This window comes from Rhinatrema bivittatum, chromosome 2 (genome assembly GCF_901001135.1).
Source record: "Rhinatrema bivittatum chromosome 2, aRhiBiv1.1, whole genome shotgun sequence".
Classification (NCBI taxonomy): Eukaryota; Metazoa; Chordata; class Amphibia; order Gymnophiona; family Rhinatrematidae; genus Rhinatrema; species Rhinatrema bivittatum.
The window spans coordinates 527741775-527757789 of record NC_042616.1 but is presented as its reverse complement, the minus strand read 5'-3'; the positions used below and the strand labels follow the sequence as shown (position 1 = coordinate 527757789).

Here is a 16015-nt window from a genome sequence, read left to right as displayed (position 1 = left end):
GAATTCTTCTTTGGATTTGTTTTTTAAGATAGGTAGAATTGAGGTTTTTTTGAGAGAGGATGGGAAGAAACCGGTTTCTAAGGATTGGTTTACTAACTGTGCTAAGAAATTGCTAGCGTGTGGGCCCAATGCTTTGAAAAAAGCGCCTGAGCAGGGGTTGTCAGGTGAGTTGGAAGGATTTTGTTTTCTAATAGTTTGTATAGTATTTTCTGTGACCAGGGTAAATTCTGACCATGTAAAGATGGGTTCGACATCTTTGTATGCAGGTAGTGGGAATTTGGAAAGTTGATTTGATATATCTGTAACTTTTGTTTTAAAATAATTAGCCATTTTATTACATAAAACAGTATCGAATTTGATGGGATGTTCTTTCTGAGTAGTTGTTAATGTTTTTACTATGTTGAATAGTATATTGGGATTTCCATTTGCTTTGGATATTTGGTTTGCAAAGTAAGATTTTTTTGCTAGGTTTATTTTTTTATTATACTGACGTAAGGTGGAATAGTAAGCATTTTTTGTTTCAGGGGTTTTTTTTCTTTCTCCATTTGCGTTCGAGTTTTCTAAGTGAAGATTTTAATGAGTGTAATGCTTTTGTGTACCAAGGGGCATTGGGTTTGGTTTTGTTTAGATGCATATTTATTGTTTTTTTTGGAGCGATTGTATCTAGTGACGTGGAAATAGCTGAATTCCATTTGTCAATGGTTTCTTGAGTGCTGGGGGCTATTGTATTTGGTAGGTTAGGTACTACTGTATCAAGGAATAAATCTGTAGTGATGAATTTGCGTTTTATTATAGATTGTGTATAGATTGTAGCCCAGTATCCTGTTTCTAACAGTGGCCAATCCAAGTCACATGTACCTGGCAAGTACCTAAACATTAGATAAATTACAAGCTACTATTGCTTATTAATTACCGTAATAGCAGTTTATGGATTTTTACCTCTAGGAACTTATCCACACCTTTTTTAAACCCAGTTACACTAACTGCTGTAACCACATCCTCTGGCAATTAATTGCCAGAGTTTAACTATGCACTGAGTAAAAAATAATTTTCTTCAATTTGCTTTAAATAAGCTACTTGCTAACTTCATGGAGTGCCCCAGTCCTGCTATCTGAGAGTAAATAACAGATTTACATTAATCTGTTCAAGTCCTTTCATGATTTTGTAGACCTCTATCATATCCCTCTTCAGTAATCTCTTCTCCAAATTGAACAGTCCTAACTTCCTTAACCTTTCCTCAAAGGGTAGCTGTTCCATGCCCTTTATCATTTTGGTCTCCCTTCTCTGAACTTTCTTTTTGAGATGTGCCCAGATTTGCATACAGTATTCAAGATGCAGTTTCACCATGGAGCGATAGAGGCTTTATGACATCCATCATTTTATTTGCCATTCCCTTAATTCCTAACATTGTTTACTTTTTTGATTGCCACAGCACATTGAGCCAACTATTTCAATTTTTTATCCACTATGATGCCTAGATCTTTCTTGGGTGGTAACTCCTAACATTGTGCAACTACATCAAGGGTTATTTTTCCCTATATGCATCATTTTGCACTTGTCCATGTTAAATTTAATCTGCCATTTGGAAGCCCAATCTTCGTGTCGCAAGGTCCTCCTGCAATTTATCACAATCCACTTGAGTTTAGCTACTCTGCATAATTTTGTGTCATCTGCAAATTTGATCACCTCACTTGTCATTCCCCTTTTCAGATCATTTATAAATAAATATATTAAGCACCGATCCAAGTACAGATTGTTGAGGCACTCTGTTTACCTTTTTCCATTGTGAAAACAGACCATCTAATCCTACTGTTTCCTGTCTTAACCAGCTTGCAATCCTCAAAAAGACACCTCCTCTTTGCAACTTTTGTAAAAACGCTGCGACACTCAGAAGTGTGATATCTAAAATATGCAACCTATTTAATGGGTAGCACACTTCTAGACCTAGGCACCACACCTTGTGGGAAACTGGTTTCCACTTAACTCTAGAAAAGAAGGACTGGGAAATAATTTCTTAAGGCTAGAAAATGCTTTATGTCCACTGGACTGCAGGAAAATTGTTATAAGTTAATATATAGATGGCACTACACCCCTGTATCCTTACACAGATTTAAACCCACTCTTTCAGACCATTGTTGGAGAGGGTGTGGACAAATTGGCACCTATTACCACATTTGGTGGGAGTGCCCTAAAATAGTACAATTCTGGCAAATTCGTTTAGCATGGCTTTCACAAATACTATAGGTGCAGGTGGAAGTCAAACCCTGGCATGTCCTGTTAGGTCTCCCCTTACAAGGGCACAAAAAAGAACATCATTTTATGCTTCATGTCTTTATTGCAGCCTGATCAGAAATTGCATTGCTTTGGAAAAATACAACCATACCCAGCCTAGCAAGAATACAACATAGACTGCATCCCTACTATCAGTTGAGCAGACTTACTGCTGTACACCATGACAGGTTATGTAGATTTTTAAATACATGGAGTTTATATATTAAATGGTTAGACACGCAATCATAGCTGTATACATAATCATTCTTGTATTGCTCTAGGATCTAGAGGCATGGAGTTAAAAGGATCCTTGTTCCTATGCTTTTCTCAGTGGGGGGATTGAGTCAAATAATTTCTGTTTTCCACTAGGTATTATGCTCCCTATCTGAAACGCCTTCAGTGCCCGCCTTGGTGTTCTCTACTCAATAATTCCTCCAGTTTGTCTAGCATTGGACAGTTTACTCATCCCCTTACACATATACAATGTTATGCTATTTGCTCCCATAATACTCTCTGTAGAACACATATTCATGATCTGTGTGTATACCAATTTACTTCCATACTGTACAGTATATTCTATGTTGTCTTGGTTGCATGGGTGGGTGGGGGGTTGGGATGTAAGTAATGATAAAACATCAATCGTTATGGATGTATGTTATTGCATATGATCTAAATGTACCTATGTGTTTTCTATATATGATGTTGTAATTACCATGTTCTATTTATGCTTGACTTTTTTCTGGATTGACAAAAATTTAGACACAAAAAAGACACCTCCTCCTATCCCATGACTTTTTAACTTTCTTAGAAGCCTCTCATGAGGGACTTTGTCGAACGCCTTCTAAAAATCCAAATACACCACATCTACCGGTTCACCTTTGTCCACCCCTTCAAAAAGAAATGTTGGATATTTGTGTTGCAAGACTTCCCTTGGGTAAATCCATACTGGCTATGACCCATTAAACCATGTCTATCTAAATGTTTTGTGATTTTATTCTTTATAACAGTTTCCACGATTTTTCCCAGCACTGAAGTCAGGGTCAACAGTCTATAGTTCCCCGGATCACCCTTGGAGCCCTTTTTAAATATCTGGGTTTCATTGGCCATCTTCCAGTCTTCAGGTACAACGGATGACTTTAATGATAGTTTACTAATTAATTGAGATCTCTGAAATTTCATTTTTTTAGATCAGAACCCTTGGGTGATACCGTCCGGTCCAGGTGATTTACTACTCTTCAGTTTGTCACTCTGACCTACCATATCTTCCAGGTTCACTGTGATTTGATTGTTCATTTGAATCATCACCCTAAAACTGTCTCTGGAACAGGTATCTGCCAGACATCTTTTTCAGTAGACACTGAAGCAAATAAGTGCCCCTTTAGCCCCTCTATCATCTTAACGGTACAACTGACTCCCTAGCAGGCTTTCTGCTTCGGATATATTCAACAATTTTGTTGAGTTTTTGCCTCTACGGCCAACTTCTTTTCAAATTCTCTTAACCTGTCTTATCGGTGTCTTACATTTTAACTTGTCAATGCTTATGCATAATCCTATTTTCTTCTGACTGCTTTCTCCCAGTTTTTGAATGATCTTTCACCCCATTTTTAGCAATGCTGGCAATTGTTTGACCTTCCTTCCACCTTTCAAAATGCGTAGAATACATATGGACTGTGCTGCTAGGATGCTATTTTTTTTTTAACAATGTCCATGCCTGTTGCACACATTTTACCTTTGTAGCTACACCTTTCAATTTTTTTTAAAACTACTTTTCTCATTTTATCCATTTGCCTTTTGAAAGTTTTAGTGCTAGAGCCGGTGTTTACTTTCTGTCCCCTTTCCAGTCAATTCAGATTTGATCAGAAAGGTAGATGTTCTACTTCATGCATCTGAGCAGCTACAGATCAACTCTTGATGCTTTTGTACTAGAGGGTAGGTTTGCTCTAATGCAGATTCATATTCCTCTGATCTTCAGGACCATTCAGAAAGTCCTTTGGGCGAGGATAATTCTTGTTGTGCCAGCCTGGCCACAACACATGATGTCCATATCTAATCTATAGCACAGGAGAAAGTCGGTCTCTGCCATCTTAACCTACAATTACTGGCTCTCACGGCATGGATGCTGAGTGCACAGTACTGCTTCCTAAAAATGGAAGATGTTCTGATTCTCCTAGAAAGCCTTCAACCAGATGATTATACAGTTTCAAATGAAGAGGTTCTTGATTTAGTGTGGGTTTAGTTAACTGGATCCCTTCTGTGTCTTGAAAGGTTTAATTCGGTATTTAGTCTGCCTTTTTATCCTCTGCCCTTATCACCTCTTCAGTCAGTTTCACAGTGTCATGTGTGTATCACTATCAGGTTAAAGGGCTCTGATCTCTCTCCACTATTTGGCATCAAAATTCCTGAAAGTACTATGGCATACAGAGCTTCTAGTCTGCAAACCTTTCAGTGCTTTGGGTTCTCATTGTAGTTCTAGCTTAACTAATGAAACTTCCTTTTGAACCTCTCGAATCAGTGAACTTAGATTTTCACCTGGAAGGTATTTTCTCTTGGCCATCACTCTGTGCAAAGAGTGTTTTATTTACTTACTTATTTGTTGAGTTTTATATACCGTCATTCAGTAGAGCCATCATAACTGTTTACAAAAATATACATTTTTCTTAGCAGTTGTGCAACAGTAAACAATTTGAACAATATCAGAAATAAGCATATCAAGTCCAGAGAGCATTGTTAGGTTGGATGAGGAGGGTATGTGTAGGTGAACTACAGACTCTGGTTTCATATTCATCATAAGTTAGTTCATGATAGGGTGAATTCATAGAAACCCAAAAGTTCCTTCTGAAAGTGGTGTCTGCATTTCACATTAAGCAAGCTATTGTGTTACCTATATCCAAAGCAAGAAACCTGTGAGGGAGTCGGTTGTACCATTAGATGACCGAGGGGTTAAAGGGGCTCTTAGGGAAAATAAGGCCATTGGAGAAAGACTAAATTAATTCTTTGCTTCCGTGTTTACTAATGAGGATGTTGGGGAGATACCAGTTCCGGAGATGGTTTTCAGGGGTGATGAGTCGGACGAACTGAACGAAATCACTGTGAACCTGTAAGATGTAGTAGGCCAGATTGACAAACTAAAGAGTAGCAAATCACCTGGACCAGATGGTATGCATCCTAGGGTACTGAAGGAACTAAAAAATGAAATTTCTGATCTATTAGTTAAAATTTGTAACCTATCATTAAAATCATCCATTGTACCTGAAGACTGGAGGGTGGCCAATGTAACCCCAATATTTAAAAAAGGCTCCAGGGGTGATCCAGGTAACTATAGACCAGTGAGCCTGACTTCAGTGCCGGGAAAAATAGTGGAAACTATTCTCAAGATCAAAATCATAGAGCATATATATATATTTTTTTTATTTGTTTAATGTATTTGACAAAGGTAACGCATAAGTTCCTGCAAATTTTGTTTAAATGTAAACCGATGTGATATGTAAAATCAAACACCGGTATATAAAAGTAAGTAAATAAATAAATATAGAAAGACATGCTAAACACAGCATTACGGGTACACGTCCCACACAGAAATCTTCGATCAGCAAATAAAGCACTCCTAACCATCCCTTCAGTTAAAACAGCAAGACTAACCCAAGTGAGGGAAAGGGCCTTATCATTAGCAGGACCCACAATTTGGAACACAATGCCTCCAGAGATCAGATTACAAAGTGATCTCAAGGCATTTAAGAAAAGTTTAAAAACATGGCTTTTTAAACAGGCATTTTACAAGGAGACGGGAGAATAGAAATTATTCAGGAATAAGCAGATAAGCACCGACACACAGTACTTAGGATGATACAGTAGAGTAGTCTATGAACCCCATATCACAACTAGCATATTGATAACACTATGTATGATAAATTTACCTGTAAAAGTACTTTCAGTACACTCTGTCATGACTCACTTCTCTAAAAATTATTTTGTCTAATGATATATTGTAACCGAACCTTTGACGGCACCTGTTAGAATGTACTATAACTTTTACCTACATTAAATATGTGCCAACATGTAAACTGTTGCGATGGTATATAACTTAGCGACGGTATAGAAAAGATTTTAAATAATAAATAAACATGATTTAATGGAACACAGTCAACATGGATTTACCCAAGGGAAGTCTTGCCTAACAAATCTGCTTCATTTTTTTGAAGGGGTTAATAAACATGTGGATAAAGGTGAACCGGTAGATGTAGTGTATTTGGATTTTCAGAACGTGTTTGACAAAGTCCCTCATGAGACTTCTTCGAAAACTAAAGTCATGGGATAGGAGGCGATGTCCTTTCGTGGATTACAAACTGGTTAAAAGACAGGAAACAGAGTAGGATTAAATGGTCAATTTTCTCAGTGGAAAAGGGTAAACAGTGGAGTGCCTCAGGAATCTGTACTTGGACCGGTGCTTTTCAATATATATATAAATGTTCTGGAAAGGAATACGACGAGTGAGGTTATCAGATTTGCGGATGATACAAAATTATTCATAGTAGTTAAATCACAAGCAGACTGTGATACATTTTAGGAGGACCTTGCAAGACTGGAAGATTGGGCATCCAAATGGCAGATGAAATTTAATGTGGACAAGTGCAAGGTGTTGCATATAGGGAAAAATAACCCTTGCTGTAGTTACATGATGTTAGGTTCCATATTAGGAGCTACCACCCAGGAAAAAGATCTAGGCATCATAGTGGATAATACTTTAAAATTGTTGGCTCAGTGTGCTGCAGCAGTCAAAAGCAAACAGAATGTTAGGAATTATTAGGAAGGGAATGGTTAATAGAACGGAAAATGTCATAATGCCTCTATATCGCTCCATGGTGAGACCGCACCTTGAATACTGTGTACAATTCTGGTCGCCGCATCTCAAAAAAGATATAGTTGCGATGGAGAAGGTACAGAGAAGGGCAACCAAAATGATAAAGGGGATGGAACAGCTCCCCTATGAGGAAAGGCTGAAGAGGTTAGGGCTGTTTAGCTTGGAGAAGAGATGGCTGAGGGGGGGATATGATAGAGGTCTTTAAGATCGAGAGGTCTAGAACGAGTAGATGTGACTCGGTTATTTACACTTCCGAATAATAGGACTAGGGGGCATTCCATGAAGTTAGCAAGAAGCACATTTTAAGACTAATCGGAGAAAAGTCTTTCACTCAACGCACAATAAAGCTCTGGAATTTGTTGCCAGAGGATGTGGTTAGTGCAGTTAGTGTAGCTGGGTTCAAAAAAGGTTTGGACAAGTTCTTGGAGAAGTCCATTAACGGCTATTAATCAAGTTTACTTAGGGAATAGCCACTGCTATTAATTGCATTAGAAGCATGGGATCTTCTTAGTGTTTGGGAAATTGCCAGGTTCTTGTGGCCTGGTTTGGCCTCCGTTGGAAATAGGATGCTGGGCTTGATGGACCCTTGGCCTGACCCAGCATGGCAATTTCTTATGTTCTTATGCTTTCCAAGACCACATGCACACAATAGGCTCTTCACATCTGGGAAAGCCCGGACTTAACCATGCTGTCAAGCTTCTTGACTACTTGTTTCCTTTTGATTCCAGTAGATTGGGAATGGCGGTTGCCCAGCAAACTCTGGCCATTTGGCTAGCGGACTGTAAAGTGCATTGATAATGCACAGACTGGCTTACAGAATACAGATTCTGTCAAGGCTCATCCAAGCAAGAGCCATAGTGACTTCATTGGCTCCTCTCGGGGCCACTTCCATTGAAGTCATTTGTATAGTTGCTGCTTGGCTCTCTGTGCACACCTTCATGTCCTATGGACTGGCTAGCATGTCACAAGGAGACAATTACTTTGGCCAAGCAGTTCTGCATAGCTGGTTCACCCAGTAGTCCACTCCCCATCTGTTGGGGCTGAGTTGTCCATGTTCCAGCTTTACAACACTCAGCTTGGGACTCAAGGTATATGGCTAATTCATACTTGCTTGTTGACGGAGAAAGTGGGTTTGCTTATTTAACAGGATTCTTCATAGGCTGGATGAATTAGCCATTCTCCTCCTGTCTCCCTGGAGAGTCCTTTATCTTTCTAAAGCTTAAGCTCTGGAAAAGACTGAGGAACTCACAAGGCAGCATGTGCACATGGGAGCTCCTGCGCGTGATCAGTAAAGCTTTATTGAACTTGGAGAGTTGGGTCCGTGTTGACACTGCAGGATGTCACCCATGCATAATAGCTAATTAACCCTGCAGTCTACTAAGAAGCCTATTTACAGGGGAGCAAACCTGCTTTTTTTTTCTCCTTTGTTTTACTTGGGCAACACATTTTAAAATGGTCATGCTAATAGTTATCTGAATCTAGTACTGCAATATTTTAGTGACTTCTTCATACTTAACCTTCTATTGATTCTTAAACAGTTGTAGCTGGTAAATGAGGCAGTGCTGTGATTTGAAGTTTGGGCAAATATTTGGCTCCTTGCCTTTACTTTGCACTAGCATTGACTGAGGCCTGCTCCAGCGTGCTTCCTTTGCTGCTTTCTGTCCTCAGAGCCACTTTCTCTGTTGGGAAAGGTTAAGTAGGTATATTTCTGAGGCTGTTAATGCATTTTGTGCATCAGATGCCTCATTATATATACATTAATAGCGTATTTATTGTTTGTCAATCACCTATCCAGGTGAGTTGCAGCCTTTTTACATTGGCTGAATAATACCGTTATGGTTCTAATGGCACTAATCTGGGCTTTTCTCACACCTAATTTTTTTTTTAATATAGCTGTGCTGCTTCAGTAAAGTTTAAGTTGGATGTAAGTACCACAAGTGATTTTTGTCTTCCAGGAATGCAACCGAACTGTACAAGAATTTGTAAGAAAAATTCCTATTTTGCTTCTAATATATTCATATTTCTTTCTTTCAGAAAGTGCAAACATGTTTCAGATCCCTGTCCAGAATCTTGATAAAATCAGGAAGGCTCGTAAAAAGGTGAAAGGAATTCTTGTAGATATTGGGCTTGACAGCTGCAGGGAATTGTTACAGGTAAGGATTACCAGGACTGTAAATTTAACTTCTGAAAACTGGGATATCCACCATGCTTCTGTTTACGAAATGAGATGGATGTGCATTTGTAGATGTAAGAAACAGACTAGCAACAGAGCACTGTATGACTTATTTCTTAACAGAACTTATGAATCGTGATTCATTCAAATAAATTGTAGTTCCATGTGTCTCATGGGTTGCTGTCCAGTATTATGGGGTCTCTGAGGCAGATTCATTTGAAACACAAATCCACATTGGTACAAGCAGACTTTGTATGAATTATGATACTCTTCCAAGAGTTACATCAAGCTACAATAAATATTGGGCATTTTATTTGTATTCAAACAAAAATGTAGAAATAAGTATTGGGCAAGAATAGACTTGGGATGACTGATTATATGAAGGTACTCGTATTGCATTGTATGGTGTGTGCTAGCCATGTATGAAGGTCCCCAAAATTGTTTTTGAATTAAGGGATATTTAATACAGGTGAATGATTTTCTTCAGGTAGTTTATAGCTATATTCAGGAATTATCAGCATGACATGTAGGAGAGCAAGTTAGTGCAACCATTACTAACACTGTAATATCTTCAGCCAAGTGGATTACAGAATTTAACTTTTTATATATTTCAATATTTAAATCAATGCAGACAATATCTTGAAATAGCTATCCAAAATTTAAAGAAGGAAAAACAAAAGTAAAATTAAATATACTCAGTTCTTTTCAGTCCCCAAAAATATATAGGAAATCCAAAACCACAACCCAAATTAAAAATAAACTGAAGGAAATCAGCAGTTACTATTGACCCCTAAAAATAATTTAGAACTGTTGGTATAATGAGAATAATACTAAGATGGATCTAGAAACGGGAGGCCCAAACTGAACAAATGTATTAAACTTGAGCTGGCTAGGAACAAAACATATATGAAATATCTCTATCTTATGTAACATTCACAGTTTTAAGAAAAATGATCCCACCAGCTGTAAACTCCTCTCATAAGAAATTTTGTGCTTTTTCTGTTTGCTTAGCCACCTTAGGAAACACTTTAACCTTAAGCTGCAAAAAGAATTCAGTTCGATGCTATTTTAGCAGCCAATTCTCTCAGGTTCCAGAGCCAAAGTTACTGATAGAATGGCCGAGGCAGCCATTTCACTATCTGAAATCTCAAAGCTGACGCGTATTAAGTTGGCCCCATCATTTGAGACTGGTGATAGTTGTTGAAAAACACCGATGTGGTGGTTCTCTGTTGTAAGAGAGATAATATATTCTGGATATGGGCGGAATAGACTGTCAGGAACACTTAAAATTTCTAACGAATATCTTTTGAACATAACTGTAGGAGAGAACAATGGTAACTTAGGAAAATTAACAAAATACAAGTTTCTGTTCCTGAACATATTAAGATTTTCCATCTTCATTGACAAAAGAGAATTTTCTTTAAGAATAGTCTCTTGATCTGTTTTAACATGGTCCACTTCAGACTTGCAGTAGAAATTTGGTGACCCAAAGTTATTGGAGAATTCTCTAAATGTTGAATCTGTTTGTCCAGTTCCATGCATTTCCTTATAAGGGGGTTCAGTTGCATCTGTATAGAGCTGCCGAGGCCTTCTATTGCAAGCCAAATAGATTCAAGTGTAAAACTGGTTTCACCAAACAAACTTTAGGGGTAGAAACCACATTTTATATTTCTTCAACATCGCTCTGGTACTCCGTCTATCGTGCGTAAATATGCATCTCTTGGAGAAATTTTAACCGGGTACCGTTGCAGAGCTAAGTCCCTGCAGGCATCATCGTGTCGGCCTCAGCTGGCGCATCCTCACTGCAACAGGGAAGCTCATTCTAAGCAGGATTCCCAGGAGGTGTTCTAACTACTTAGGCTCAAACGTTTCTGAAGAGCCTCGGGGGAGGGGGAACACACATTCCCCTCCCGTGCTCTCCAGCGGCTCAACCTCAGGTGGAAAACTGGCATGGACGACGTGGGCGTCCAGGTCTGGAAGAGAGAGAGGAGTAAATAAGCTGGACTGCAGGGTAAGTCAGACTTTGGCTTCCTCTTCCTCCCTATAGGTATTGAAAAGAGGTAAATAATCCAAGGAAATGAGTGCCAAAGGGAGCTGCTCATGCTGAGCACCACCTGTCAGTCATCTTGAATCTCTTCCAAATTAGAGAATTTAATGCTACACGTGTTCGCTAGTGGGAAGGTAAAGCCGAACTAATCTCAACTGACATAATTTAATACTTGTGCATTTGCAATAAATTGACACACAGGAGGAAAAGATTTCAGGTCTGGGTATGCATGTGTTAGTAAACACTTAGAGCATATTGACTTGTAGTAATCTGTCAAATCTCTCCTTCTGTAACTAAATGTTGAAAAATAATTTTATATTGTAAACCTCTGACTTTAAAAAAAAAAAAAAAAAAAAAAAAAAAAAAAAAAAAGTTTAGAATTATATTAAATATTAACTATGCTACAACTTATTCATGTTGTGAAAATACCTACTTTTCTTGTAGACAGTACTTGCCTCAGGAGCTTCTGAAACAATGGCAGCTATGATTTACTGAAAGTGTGTGCTGTTATAACTAGGTCTACCGTGATTTGAGAAACAGGAACATGTGGACATTGGCCAGTGTTTTGCATGTAGCTGCTTCAGGGTTGAAACTAAACACAAATGTTTAAGAAAAAACAGTATTGCCTACTTGAACACCAGAAAAATAATGCATACTAATAAATTTAAGAAATCAGCCAAACTCTATAAATAGGAGCAAACTCTTAATACAACTTTTTTAATATAAACATGCCTAGACATGCGCAGTGCTAATATAAAATATCTGCTCTGGCATGCACAGTAAACAGAATCCAAATGATTGTATAAATTAAAAATGAACCAAATGAAAAATGTATTGAAGTTCAAACAGCCATTGAGATGATTCTACAGTGCTGACAGAATATTCACTGCTGCTTTAATTGTCAAATTTATTTCTGTCCCCCTCACAGTTCACTTTGTTGCAGAGCACTTTAATGACATAATGGTTTCTGTCTAAACAATGTGATACAATTGGGGCCTCCTTTTGTGTTTTTAAACAGCTCTTGTATTCCAGTGTGCCACTTTTTAAAGGTCTCAGTTTTGTCCATGTAAAACTACGGCAAAATCAATGTATATTACAAAATCTGATGAACATGTAAAATACCTTAAAGCTTATATATGATCTACTGGATTGATAAAATGCAAACAAGAAACATAGAAATGACGGCAGAAGAAAACCAAACGGCCCATCCAGTCTGCCCAGCAAGTTTCGCACTTTTTTTTTTCTCATACTTATCTGTTACTCTTGGCTCTTAGTAACCTTTTGGTTCTATTTCCCTTTCACCCCCACCATTAATGTAGAGACCAGTGTTGGAACTGCATCTAAGTGAAATATCTAGCTTAATTAGTTAGGGGTAGTAACCGCCGCAATAAGTAAGCTACACCCATGCTTATTTGTTTACCCAGACTATGTAATTCCGTCCTTGTTGGTTGTTGTCTGTATATAGATCCACTTTTCTTAATTCCCCCTGCCGTTGAAGCAGAGAGCTAAGCTGGATATGCGTTGAAAGTGAAGTATCAGGCTTATTTGGTTTGGGGTAGTAACCGCCGTAACAAGCAAGCTACTCCCCGCTTTTTGGTGAATGCAAATCCTTTTTTCCACATTTCCTCTTGCCGTTGAAGCTTAGAGCAATGTTGGAGTTGCATTAACCGTGTGTGTTTATTGAATAAGGGTATTATCTCCAGGTAGTAGCCGTCATTTCAGCAAGCCACCCACTCTTCATTCACGTCCTCTAGACTTTATGGATCCACAGTGTTTATCCCATGCCCTTTTGAAGTCCTTCACAGTTCTGGTCTTCACCACTTCCTCCGGAAGGGCATTCCAGGCATCCACCACCTTCTCCGTGAAGAAATGCTTCCTGATATTGGTTCTGAGTCTTCCTCCCTGAAGCTTCAAATCGTGACCCTTGGTTCTGCTGATTTTTTTTTCGACGGAAAAGGTTTGTCGTTGTCTTTGGAACATTAAAACCTTTCAAGTATCTGAAAGTCTGTATCAAATCACATCTGCTCCTCCTTTCCTCCAGAGTGTACATATTTAGATTCTTCAATCTCTTCTCATAAGTCATTTGATGAAGTCAATCCACCTAATTTTGGTCACCCTTCTCTGGACCGCCTCCATCTTGTCTGTCTCTTTGGAGATTCGGTCTCCAGAACTGAACAGAGTACTCCAGGTGAGGCCTCACCAAGGACCTGTACAAGGGGATAATCACTTCCCTTTTCTTACTCGATATTCCTCTCTATGCAGCCCAGCATTCTTCTGGCTTTAGCTATCGCCTTGTCACATTGTTTCGCTGACTTCAGATCATTAGACACTATCACCCCAAGGTCTCTCTCCTGCTCCGTGCACATCAGCCTTTCTCCCCCCATTGAATACAGTTCATTCGGATTTCTACTCCCCATATGCATGACTCTGTACTTCTTGGCATTGAATCTCAGCTGCCATATCTTCAACCACTCTTCCAGCTTCCTTAAATCCAGTCTCATTCTCTACACTCCTTCCGGTGTGTCCACTCTGTTGCAGATCTTAGTGTCATCCGCAAAAAGACAAACCTTACCTTCTATCCCATCGTATGACAAAGATATTGAACAGGACCGGTCCCAACACCGATCCTTGCGGTACACCGCTTAAAACCACTCTCTCTTCAGAGAGAGTTCCCTTTACCATCACACATTGTCTTCTGTCTGTCAACCAGTTTGCAATCTAGGCCACCACCTCTGCACTCACTCCTAATCAGGCCCCATGGCTTTGGCCACTTTCAGTTTCTCCAGCTCTTCCCATACATTTTCTACTGTAAATGGAGTTACATCTACTCCACTCCCCTCCAATTTCTTGTTAACTAGCGACGATCCTTCTCCAGGATCCTCTTTAGTGAACACAATACTGAAGTATTCGTTAAATGGCAGAAATATTACTTTGTCTCTCTCCACACATTGTTCCTTTCCACCTTTCAACTTCACTATACCACTTTGAACTTTTCTCTTTTCACTGATGTATCTGAAAAATGTTTTGTCAAAGTCCGTGTTTTTGAACTGCAAAACTTGGGTCTGTGCTTCTCTTCCGTATCCTTTTTGTGATATTAAACCATACCGTTTGATCACTGGTGCTGAGGTGGGTGCCCACCTGGACATCAGAGACATTATCTCCATTAGTGAGCACTAAGTTGAGTATAGCTCCCTCCCTCGTGGGCTCCATTACCATCTACATTTTTAATGGCTATGTAAAGCATCGCCACATAATGAATATAATGCCTGTGCTGACAGTGTAAGGGAACAAAGAGATGAAATATGTTCTTTCAAATTTTTTTGATCTGTGTATGAGATCATATACTCTTGAATTTGCATTGTATGCAATCTATATCATGCATATTCATTATGGATATCCTGAAAACCTAATCTGTTAGGTGTAACCTTCAGGAGAGGGTTGGGAAAACATACGACTGCATCGAATAAGCTGGAACCTCTGGTTAGAATCTCTGGATAAGGAGCAGGAAGATTGGCAGGCTCTCCTGGATGTGGAAAGGTACGAGTGCCATCTCGTCTGGTCCCAGTCATTTGATATTTGGGTATGCTGGATGGCCTGGTTGAGAGCAGCCTGTGCAAAGATGTTCATAAGTTGACCAGCATCCCTTATTCTGGGGTCAGTCTCTTTGGGGATAACATCAGGGAAACCATGGCTCTAAGGAGCACACAGCCATTCAGTATTTGTCAATGAGAACATAACATGCCATACTGGGTCAGACAAAGTGTCCATCAAGCCCAGCATCCTGTTTCCAACAGTGGCAAGTACCCAAAAACTGTCTATCCCATGCTACTTATGCTAGTAATAGCAGTGGCTGATTTCTAATTCAACTTGATTAATAGCAGGTAATGGGATTTCTTCTTCAAGAACTTATCCAAACCTTTTTTAAACCCAGTTACACTAACTGCACTAACCACATCCCCTGGCAATAAATTCCAGAGTTCAACTGTGCGTTGAGTGAAAACTTTCTCCGATTTAGCTTTAAATGTTACATACTAATTTCATGGAGTGCCCCCTAGTCCTAATATCCTAAAGAATAAATAATCGATTCACACTTACCCGTTCTAGACCTCTCATGATTTTAAAGACCTCTATCATATCGCCCCTCAGCTGTCTTTTCTCCAAGCTGAACAGCCCTAACCACTTTAGTCTTTCCTCATAGGGGAGCTGTTCCATCCCCTTTATCATTTTGGTTGCCCTTCTCTGTACCTTCTCCATCGCAACTATATCTTTTTTGAGATGCGATGACCAGAATTGTGCACAGTATTCCCTATATGCATCACCTTTCACTTACCCACGTTAAATTTCATTTGCCATTTGGATGCCCAATTTTCCAGTCTCTCAAGGTCCTCCTGCAATTTATCACAATCCGCTTGTGATTTAACTACTCTGAATAATTTTGTATCATCTGCAAATTTGATTACCTTGCTCGTGTTATTCCTTTCCAGATCATTTATAAATATATTGAAAAGCACAGGTCCCAGTAAGGTCCCTGAGACACACCACTGCCCAGCCCCCTCCACTGAGAAACTTGTCCATTTAATTCAATTCTGTTTCCTGTCTTTTAACCAGTTTTTAATCCACAAAAGGAAATCGCCACTATCCATTGACTTTTTTTTACTTTTTTCTG

At 39.1% G+C, this 16015-nt stretch overlaps 1 protein-coding gene across 2 annotated transcripts in view; it reads left to right on the top strand.

The window, feature by feature from the left end:
- Nucleotides 1-16015, top strand: part of ADNP2 (ADNP homeobox 2) — a 104626-nt gene that overhangs the window by 37730 nt on the left and 50881 nt on the right. For both annotated transcript variants that reach the window (XM_029590799.1, XM_029590800.1), the window contains exon 2: nucleotides 9164-9282. In XM_029590799.1, the coding sequence (XP_029446659.1) occupies nucleotides 9175-9282 (108 nt within the window). In that variant the 5' untranslated portion in view covers nucleotides 9164-9174. The remainder of the gene's footprint in view (nucleotides 1-9163; nucleotides 9283-16015) is intronic.